The sequence below is a fragment of the Myotis lucifugus genome, unplaced genomic scaffold (assembly GCF_000147115.1).
Source record: "Myotis lucifugus unplaced genomic scaffold, Myoluc2.0 scaffold_28, whole genome shotgun sequence".
In the NCBI taxonomy this organism is placed as follows: domain Eukaryota; kingdom Metazoa; phylum Chordata; class Mammalia; order Chiroptera; family Vespertilionidae; genus Myotis; species Myotis lucifugus.
The window spans coordinates 4,334,329-4,345,010 of NW_005871076.1; the positions used below are offsets into that span (position 1 = coordinate 4,334,329).

General features: G+C 50.3%; 1 protein-coding gene across 21 annotated transcripts in view; it reads right to left on the minus strand.

The window, feature by feature from the left end:
* The window catches only part of LOC102437860 (protocadherin gamma-C4), a 148,880-nt gene that overhangs the window by 2,637 nt on the left and 135,561 nt on the right, over positions 1-10,682 (minus strand). For 19 of the 21 annotated variants that reach the window (XM_006086455.3, XM_014453790.2, XM_023752033.1 and 16 more), the window contains one exon: positions 4,815-4,903. In XM_006086455.3, coding sequence (XP_006086517.1) covers positions 4,815-4,903 — 89 coding nt within the window. Of the gene's footprint in view, positions 1-961; positions 4,461-4,814; positions 4,904-10,682 lie in introns of those variants that run through there. The other 2 variants (XM_023752031.1, XM_023752036.1) reach the window with 1 other exon arrangement.

Consider the following 10,682-nt stretch of genomic DNA (forward strand, 5'->3'; position numbering starts at 1 on the left):
ACCATCTCTACCACATGGGGTAGAGGTAAGGGGCTCTGGACTAACAGGCTAACTTTGATTCTGAGCTCTTTTAACCTATTCCCTTAAGGTAAGGGTTTAAAGTATGCTAGCTGTTCCTTCTCTCAGCGCCCAGGTGGCTCTCAAATCCTGTCCTGGTCCTTCTCAAGGGAGCCTCTCTGTTTCCACACTAGACTCTGGGCTCCTGGGGACCTTCAACTATGGTTTGTGCATCCTTTCCTCCTCCAACCAGGGCCTGGCACAGAGTAGGCAGTTAGTGGTTCTGTTATCAGTCAGGAGGGGGTGCTCTTCCAGGCATTCATTTCAGAATAGCGACTGTCGCCTTCTCTGTGCCAAGCACTTTGCTAGATGGTGCGTGTGCATGATGGCTCCTGACCTCAGCGCAGCAAGCCAGTGAGGTGTGTGGTGTTATCCCTACTTCACAGATCAGGAAAGCAAGGCTCAGAAGGTAAAAGACTAGGCCACAGCCACCCCAGCCAGCACAGGTTAGAGCAGGGGTGAGGCCTAAGTGTATGTAAGTGTATGTAGAGTATCACCAGCAGCAGCAGCAGCATGGCCCTCCACACTCCTCGCAGGGTAAAGGAGGGGACAGAAGATAGGCATGAGCAGTCTTCTATGAGGCTGAGTAGATGATCCCGGGACCAGACAGGCTCATGGTGTCAGAGCCAGTGCCCTGCCCAACTCCCCGCTGTACTGGAGACACAGGCTTCCAGGGAAGTACAAATGCTGGCCCTGGCTCATCATCACCTGGGAGCTTGTTAGAAATGCAGACTCTCATGCCCAGCCAGCATGGCTCAGTGGTTGAGCACCGACCTATGAACCAGGAAGTCGTGATTCGATTGCCGGTCAGGGCACATGCCCAGGTTGTGGGCTCTATCCCCAGCGTAGAGTGTGCAGGAAGTAGCCAATCAATGATTCTCTCTCATCATTGATGTTTCTATTTCTCTAACCCTCTCCCTTCCTCTCTAACCTTCCTCTCTGAAATCAATAAAAACACAAAAAGAAAAAAGAAAAAGAAATGCAGACTCTCTGAATCTGCATTTTAACAAGGTGATTTGTTTTCACGTTGAAGGTGGGGAAGTGGGCTTTTGTGAGGCTTAAAGGAGACAGTGCTTATCCAGTGCCCGGGCACCTGGTACATGTGCAATGCTGGCTGCTGTTGCCATCACAGTGTGTCATTGCTGAGTGTGTGTGTGTGTGTGTGTGTGTGTGTGTGTAAGGGGGAAGGAGCCAGGCGTTCTGATGGCTGAGTTCACAAGGGTATTGGAGTCCCCTGGCAGTGGGCAGGTTAAAGCCCCTGGAATGCCCGGCCCAGCCCCAGCCAGGCTGACGAGTGCTTTCCTCTCAGCCTCCTTCGGCCCCCACCGCGGGGACCCAGGGAGTGGGTAGAGTGGGTGACTAAAGCCGGAGAGGCTGAGTAATCCTGGGACACCAACCAGGGATTGAGAAATAGAGAAATATTTCAAAGAACAGCACAAGGGGGGAGGGGCATAAGAGAAGGAAAGGAGGGATGAGCCTGGGTCTCTCCGCCTCCTCACTCCAGCGCTCAGGTTTCAATTCAAGTCCCCAATCCCCCGATCAGAGGGCCTTCAGGGGGCGGGGAGGACGGGCTAGGAGGGAGGGAGCAGCTGCCACTTCCCTTTTCCTCCCCCAGGCCTTTCATCGCGCTAACATTTCTCGGTTTCCCCTAATTCACTCCAGGAGGGTACTGGGACCTTGACTGCCCGCCCCCTCCCCTCCCACGTGCCCTCTTCCAGCCTGGGAACAGAGGGGATGGGGGAGGGGGCCAGATCCGGCTTTAAGAGCCAGGATTCAAGAGTGATTTAAGGGCCAGAGGGGAGACTTCAGAACTCAGAAGAGCGAGATAGGGAGAGCGATATTGAGACAGGACTTGGGGGAAACAGGGGGAAGAGAAAGAGAAACAGAAATAAAGGAAAGGCTTGGCTGGGTAACTGGAAGCCAGGCCCACCCACACCCTACAGGCACCCAAGATCTCTGAGGAGCACCAGGTTGGGTGCAAATGACTAAGCCAGCCCCTGCCGCCTCCTTCCCAGAGGCACAGGCCTGATGTTGGCCCAGGCTCTGTGGGGTGCAGTGGAGGTGAGCTGGACCCGAAGGGAGAAGAATGTTCCTAGAAAGAGGCTGCCACTTCACTTCTGTCTGGTCAGCTCTGCCACTAAGGAGCCGTGTGACCGTGACCAGGCCTTGCTTGAGTCAGGCCTCAGTTTCCCTGTCTGTAAATCTGTGGGGAAGAAGTTGGGGGGCAGGCTCTGACCTGTAGAATGAATTCTCCAATGGCCCCTCTCTCTACCCCTGCAAGAGCCACGCTGGGCAGGGACCAGCATCTTCCCTCATCCAAGAGAAACAGACGTTGAAGAGCAGCAAGAAGAACCTGGGCATCCTCTGGTTTGGAGGAGGGGGAAGCGGTGCTGGCCTCCTCTCTAGTCCAGCCTCGCCTGGGGAAACAGCTCCAGGCACCATAACCTCCCCTTGCCTCCTGCCCTCCACCCCAGGGCTGGGGCAGCAACTCTAGGGCAGTCCAGGAGGCCTGGTCAAGCGAGACCTCAGCCAGTTGAACTGCAGACCGCAGGCTCCTTGAGAGCACACCTCCTCCCTGAAATGTTTATTTAAGAAGCCTCCCAAGTGTACTTACTCTCTCCCTCTTACTCCCCCTCAGCAGCCCCACAGGCCTGGCTGGGCTGGACTCCAGGAACCTCTCTGGCTCCAGGGCAGGGAAGCGGGTGTGAAAGTGAGAGTAGGGCCTGACCCTGCCACCTCCCCCCTCAGGGTCTGTTCCCCAGAGCCCAGGCTTACACTCAGGTCAGGCCCTGTGTGGGCCAGAGGCGGGGAGCCCTGAGAGGGAGGCCGGCCTGCAGTGACCCAGGGGACCTTCTGAGAGGGTTTGGGGCCATAAATACTCCATTTCTGTTTTTAAAATGTGGATTTAGGCTAAAAAGCCTGCTTCCTGGCCTTAGGGCTCAAGGCCACAAGAGCTAAATATACCTGACTGCCTGTTTACTTCCCTCAAGAACCCGACTTGGCCTCTCCCCAGACCCAGCTGCCTCCCTCTTTCAAACTCAGCATCTGGCCTCTCTGGGCCGCGCTCCACTCCATCCGGAATGCTGGTCGCCTTTGCCACTTGCCCCTTCCTAACCACAGTCCTGGCCCCACTGGGCCTCACAGACATCTGGAGGAAGCTTGCCAGACTTAGCAAGTAAAAACACAGGGTACCCAGTTCATATGAATTTCAGGTCAACAACAAGCAATTTTTTTTAGTGCTGTATGTCCCAATACTAATGTTTGGGACCTACTTATGCTAAAATATTATTTGTTGTTTACCCGAAGTCAAAATTTAACTGATTGATCATCTTCTTTCTACCTGGCAACCCTAATCTTGGAGAATAATACAGGGCAGTGAGAATTCAGCCTCGATTTACTCAGCTAAAAGGGAAACAGAGGCTGGATCTCAAGGCAGACAGGGTCACTGGAGCAGAGAGAACATCAACTTGGGAGTCGGGCCAGGTTAGTGGACAAGTGACTTCTCAGTCTCTTGTCTGTCAGGTGGAAGTAATCAGACCTGCCTCGCAGAGCTGCTGAGAGGGTTCACGGACATGAGGCCCATAGAGTTTGTCTGGCATGTGCCTGGCACAGGGGCGTGGTTATGGCGATTATTGTTCTGATTTGACCTGCTTCTCTACCCACCAGCCCTCCATGCTGGAGGGCAGGGCTCTCAGCGACTACGTAAGGCCAGTGCCTTAATCCCCCACCATCCTCCATAGAAGCCCAGATGTGCTGCTCCAGAAGCTAGTCCTTATTAATGGGCTCTATTCTAATTCAGCCTTCTATCCACTCCTATGGATCAATAAAGATAATAATTAACCAGTCTTAGCCACTCTATATTGTGTCCTTACTCTCTGTTAATTCTGTGCTGAGGTCTTACATTAGGTCCTGTACCACACCACAATGAGAGCTGTTATTACTGTGCCCCTTTTAGAGTCAGTGAAACTGAGGCCCAGAGGGGGTTAGTAACTTGCCCGAGGACTCACAGTGCACAGGGGTGCCAGAATTTGGATCCATGTTGACCTGCCTCCAAAGCCTGTGCTCTTCAATAGTAATGATATCATTCTACTTCCCCTGTTCAGGACCCTTGTGACTTTTCAGGGACAATAACCATCAACAGAATCTCTATTGCATGTGAAGTGCTTTGCTAGCCTTAGCCTCCTGGGAAAACAAAAATCCTGCTCTGAGGGTGGGTAAGCAAAAAAAGAGAAGGGGTCTCACATATCCTGAGTCTGTTCTCTCTGCTGGGAACACCCCTCCCCCACATCCATGGATTGAGGGCCTATGTGCCAGACCCAGTACTTCGTGCTTTGTGGTATCATCTCATTTAGTCCTCAGGACAGCCCTCTGAGGTCGCTGCCCCATTTTCTTGGCTGAGGAAACTGAGGTGTAGAGAGATTAAGTAAATCGGTCAAAGTCACAAAGATGGTAAGTGGCAGAGCTGGGATCAGACTGATGCTCTTCCCTTCAGACTCTCAAGCACCACTCCCCACATCTCCTCGATGGACCTTTCCTTGTTCACTCCCCTGTGGCATCCCAGGACCCAATCCCTCAGCTGTTCCTCAGCCTGGCTTCATGTTTTGGGGTGATGAATCCCTTAGCACCAGCAGAAAGACCCAGAGAAATCCTGCAGGGTGATAGCCAGTGTCAAAGCATGTGGCTGTGGGATGCCCAGAGCCCCAGGTCTCCCATCCCATCTTAACACACACACACACACACACACACACACAACTCACCGCTGGCAGAGGCCAAGATCATGGCTTGCAGCATCTCTGTGTCAAACTGGTTGTTGGGCCAGGTGCCGGTTTCATCGCCATTTTGGGAGCTGGAGAGAGAGTGGGATGGTGAGCACAGTGTCCCAGGCCAGCCTAGCTCATACCCTTCCTGTCCTCTTCCAGGGCTCCCAAATCCAGTACCCTATCCCCCCTATCCCCAGGACCCCCTCCCTTTCAGCAAGGTAGTGGGTAATTTCTATAATCCTTCAGAAGCCAGACCCCACCCCCTCCACCCACCCACCATTTGTCAGTCCTCCAAACAGCTCTCCACTGTCTCAGGCATGTCTCAGACACTGGGGCCCTTAGACAGGATAAACTGTGACTTGCTCCCCGCCCCCCATGAGAGAGCAGTGCTTCCTGTCACCATGAGGGAGATAGGCCTCTCCCCAGGGCAGTGAAGGTAAGATATGGGAGCCAGAGAAAGGGGTGAGAACCTAGGGAGAAAGGGGTGGGGAGGGAGAACTCCCTGGAGCAGGGAGGCTTGCTAAGCCCTCAGGATAAAATCCAGGGCACATAAGGACACGCCCCTCCCATTTTATAAGAATGCCCCCAGCCCCTCCCAGATATTCTGCTATCACTTTTTCCAAGGAGGCACTTCCCTACTTCCTCAAGCTCTCTCACAGCAAAGCCTGGGAAGATACAGTTCTCTGGAATGCCCGTTCCCAACCTCTGCCTTGGTAAAATAAACAGATTGTCAGGGGGATCCCTAAGCCCACCAGCTCCAGCTCTGAATGCAAGGCTGTCTCGTGCTTCCTACTGCAGCACCTAATTAAGACCTTTAGATGCTCCCAGTGTTGAGAAAAGCAAGGAGTGACTCACAATTGTTAAAAATGCCAACCCATAAAAGAGCCCTAAGGAATTCTCCCAACTTGGGTGTTTCCCATAAGTGACTATTTCCAGCTTTTTTTTTGAATTTTCAAGGATTAAATCATTTCCATTTTTGAGGAAAGGGGGGAAGCACCCTGACACACACAGTCTATTAGGGGACCCTTGGCAACGTCAGGCACTCCAAGTTCTCAGTAAATATTTGTTGCCTGAATGGATTGGAAAAGGTCATGGAGAGTGTTAGGTCACTGTGAGGATTTGGCAACAGGAGAGGGGAGACCTGAAGGCATGAGAGTGTATGTGTGCGCGTGCAAAATATTAACAAAGGCAGTAGAGCAAGGAAGCAAGCAAGAAAATTTACAAGAATTTCCAAAGAGCATTTTGGAAGCATTGTATTCATTTGAACAATTGCAAAAAAACATTTTTACTGAGTTAAGCAGTTTAGCCTTTTCTCTGAAATTTTAATTGGATATGTTTGCATTAAAAAATAATAATAACCTTAAAATAGTATCAAATAATGCATCTAGGTAAAAAGAGTATTCAGGTGTTCATCATACTATTCTTTCAACTTTTCGATAGGTTTGAAACATTTCAAAGTAAAAAAATGAGGGGTCAAATGAAGTCATCTAGGAGACGGTGTGGTGTTGTGGAGAGAGCTTTCCAGGCAGAGGGAGTGACATCCCTGAGGTGGGAGAAGCTTGGTGAGTTTAAAGGACTAAAGGAAAGCCATGCGGTCCTGCCAGGGCAGGTGTATCAGGGGCTGGGCCTGCAGAGCGGACGCTAAAGATTTTAGTCAAATCCTAAGAGCTCTGGGAAGCCACTGAGAGGTTTAAAAGGGGGTTGACATGATTGGATTTAAGTATTTAAAGAGCACTCTTGCTCCTGTGAGAGGACTGAGGGTTGGGTTACCTCTGGGAGGACAAGAGCCCAGTGATAGGGCCTCAGCCACCTCTGCCTCCAGAAGTCCTGACTCGAGCCTGACAGAGCTGCTGTGGGCCTGCCTGAGGGCGCAGGGTTGAGGCTGGCGGGCTCAGGCCTAGGTGAAGGGCCTAATGGGGACAGAGTGGGGACAGCAGATGGTGGGGACAGCCAGGAGAAGAGCTTTGGGGCTGTGAGGTAGACAATAGGGTCAGATACCAGGTTAGGAGGATGCCCTGTGGAGGTGGGTAGTGGTGTTGAGGGAATAAAGGTGAGTGGAAGGAGGGTGGGCTGGAAGATTCTAGGGAAACCGTTGAAGGTTGGAGGCCAAGCACCTGGGCAGGCTGCCAGCTCTTTAAAGGAGATGAATGAAGTGGGAGAGACTGCTTTCTGAACCATTTGCTGACAGCTTCCTATTTCTGGACATTGGGCTGACTGGGAGATATATATATATTCATCTATTTCAGCCTCAGAACCACGTGCATTAAGTATTATGATTATCCCTCTTCCCTCTTTTCCAGCAGATGAAATCAGGGCTCTGAGAAGTTGAGAAACTTTCCCAAAGTCACACAGCTGGTAACTGTCAGAGCTGCAACTGAAATAGTCCTAAGGGACTCCAACAACACACTGGGCTTCAGCAGGGAGGCCTGGACCCCCAGCAGTAGGTAGAGGGGACTCTTCCAGAATTTGGAAAACAATAAAAAATAAAAGTGGAGGAGAGAGACTACATCTAATTGATCATTTCCCAAGCACCCACTATGTGTCAGTGCCTGTGACAGGCCCTGGGACTTAAGAGATGACAGATACAGTGCTCACCCTAAGGAGCCTGTACCCGGGTGTGCTGGGTGTGTGTGGGGAGCAGCCCAGAGGCTGGGCTTTGAGAAAATGCTTCCTGAATCAGGCTCTAAAAAAGAAGAAACCTGGGGAAGTCACTCCTGACAACAGCCTGGATTTAAATGATAAAATATAAATGCATATATATTTTTTTCAGTGCAGTAAAAACCTATCAGCATTTAAAAATATACATATACAGGGTTGGGGAAAAGTAGGTTTACAGTTGTTCATATGGAAAAAATACAATAACTAATAAATAATAATACAAAAGTAAATAAACTCTGTGTTTCACATACTCAAAACTATAAACCTATTTTCCCCCACCCTATATCTGGGGCTATTATGCAACAATTAAATGACTTTTCAAGAATTTTTTATAGACTTTGGGGAATTTTTTGTGCTATATTGCAAAGACCCCCCCCCCAAAAAAATAAATGAACAGTATGATTTTAATATAAAGAAAAAAATGATGAGAAATATACCAGGTACTGGGAATGAAAGTTCTCAGTATTCTGTGAGCAAATTCGTAAACAATTCATTTTATTATTCTCTCTACTTTTGTATAGATTTAAAATTTTTCATGTTAAAGAAATGTTAGTGGTGTTTTCCCTGGGTTGTGAAATTATGAGTACTTTTTCTTTGAAATTTTGTTCTCTATTTCTCGTGTTTCCATAATGAGCATGAATTATTTTAAAAACAATTGCTAATGTGTTGAATGAGAGCAGGGATGGTGTCTCTCAGAGGAGGGTGGGTAGGAGGGAAGGGTAGTGGGAAACCATTAAAGAGAACAGAGTGGGGACAGGGGAAGCTGAGTGGGGATGGTCTCCTCTGTGCAGAGGCTGGGAACAGCTGCAAGGCGGTGCGTGGTTACAGCCTGAGAAGGGGAAACTGGCTTGCAGGATTCAGACCTCCAGACAACAGCTGTTGGGGTCAGAAGCCAAAAGGTGGAGAGGAGGAGCGTCTGGCAAGCAAGAACTGCAGAACTTGGGTCTATCCCCCCTTTGTCTAGGCAATGAGACCCAGTGCTGGCTTGAACTTGAACCAGGTTTACTGAGGAACTCAACATGAGCCCTATTTTCAACCTGGTGGCCAGTAGCCAGGGTGGTGGGGAAGGAAATGGGGCAGAAAGGCAGTGGAGGCCTGGAACCCGGGTTGGACTGAATAAGCCATCTCCCTTCCTCGTGCCGCACTCCAATTTACTCATCAGGATGGCTGCACAGGAAACACCCCCTGTCATGCTGTTGATCACCACAGGGCCTTCGCATATGCTCTTCCCTCTGCCTGGAATGCTCTGAACTCTTTCCTGCAGCTGGTTAATTCATATTCATCCTTCAGATCCCATACAGCCTCCTTTCCTCCTGGACATCCTCCTGCTCCCTGACCAGGTCAGATCCCTATGTTATGCTCTCACTACGAGGCACTGCTCTTCATAGCACTTATGAGAACTGCAATCATCTTACCTAATAATAGACAAACATGTAAATTGATCGTCCCTCTGCTACGCTCACCAGCCAATCAGGAGAGTATGCAAATTAACCCAACAAAGATGGCGGTTAATTTGCATATGTAGGAGCGAAGACTGAAGGCGGCTCCAGCCGGAGCAGCAAAGACTTAAAGGTGGCCCCGGCCGGAGCGAAGGCCTGGGTCCCAGGTGCCGGCAAAAAACCGGTGCCGGCAGCCAGGAGAAGGGTAGGCCTATTGCACGAATCTCTTCGTGCAACGGGCCTCTAGTATATATATGTGTGTGTGTGTGTGTGTGTGTGTGTGTGTGTGTGTGATTATTTGGTTAGTATTTGTCTCCCTCAATACTGTAAACTCCTGAGAACAGGGAGTATGTCTTTTTATACCTAGGACACTACCTGACCTACAGTCAGTCTTACTATTTATTGAATGAAGAAGGGAAGTTGCAGTTGCTGGACTGGGCCCCTAACGCTTATTTCATCGGCCATTTGGAGCTGGATCAGAACTGTTTGTCCCATCCCCATCTGGCTCAAGTTAAGGCTGGGAGAGCTCCTGAGCCTTCTCCATCTCCCCAAGAGCTCCCGCATGTATGTCAGGCCACCCAGTCTCTCATTTGATGAAAAGGGACTTGAGGCAGGGGTAAGGTGGGCAACCCAGAGCAATTGGTGGGACCTCCAGGTTCAGCAATGTCTTCTGCTCTGGCTAGTATATGTCCTGAGGGGGGTGGGGAAAGGGGACACAAATTGCTCTGTACTTCGTTCTCATCACCTCAGCTCAAATGTCACTTCCTCCTGGAGGCCTTCTCTACCCCCTCCACCACTACACTCACATTACCCTCTTCTTTTCAGAACTTGCTATGATTTGAAACTAGACATTTTTGCGTGTGATTTGCTGTCAATTTTCTGTCTTCTCTGCTGGCATGAAAGCCTATGAGTTCAAGAATCATGTCTGCTTGTTCACTATTATAGGCCAGTGTTTAGCACAGGGACTGGCTCATGGTAGATGCTCAATAAATATTTTTTGAATGAATACATGAATGACCTAATGGATGAGAAGGCTGGCAAGGCCAGTGGGGAGGAAGGAGACAGTTGGGTTCAGGACAGGGCAAGCGCAGTCCAAAGGATCTGGTTTGTTGCCTTCTAGGGGCCTTCTAGGAAGTGCCTGGAGATCCTAATACCAGTGGCAGGACTGCACTTGCCCAGGAGCTGGAGTCTCCATCCTACACCAAGGTCTCCTGGGTTCCTGTGGCAGTGAAGGCTCAGTATCTGTAGCATCTGGGGAACTGTGGGCAGCAAGAGTCTGACCATCGAGGAGGCAGGAAGGCAGATTAAGCTCTGCCCGCCTCTCCCTCCAGGGATCCTTGGACTCCTCCAGGCTCCTGACTTCCAATAGGGAGGCCTGGCCCAGAGCCCACTCACTCCCCTCAAACCAACTGAAGGTCTTTCTGCTGAAATTTCCCTCCTCCCCCACCCACAGGGGGTTCCTGTCTCAGCAGGAATTCATACCAGATTGAAATGAGCAGCTGGGGCAGCCTAGATGGGAGGGTGTGTGTTGGAAAGCACTGATCAAAGGCTCTGTGTGTGAGGGGCCTGGGGAGGGAGAGAGGTGGGGACGATGTGAGTGCTGGCTTGCCCACAAGTCCAAAGAAATGAGAGACAGGCAGAGACACTGAGCAAAAGTCAGGATAAAAAATAGAGACAGAGAGAGATAAATAAAGAGAAACAGAGAAAGAGACTCAGTGAGGCAGAAAAGGACAGACAACAGGTTACAGAGACGTGGTAGAGAGAGACA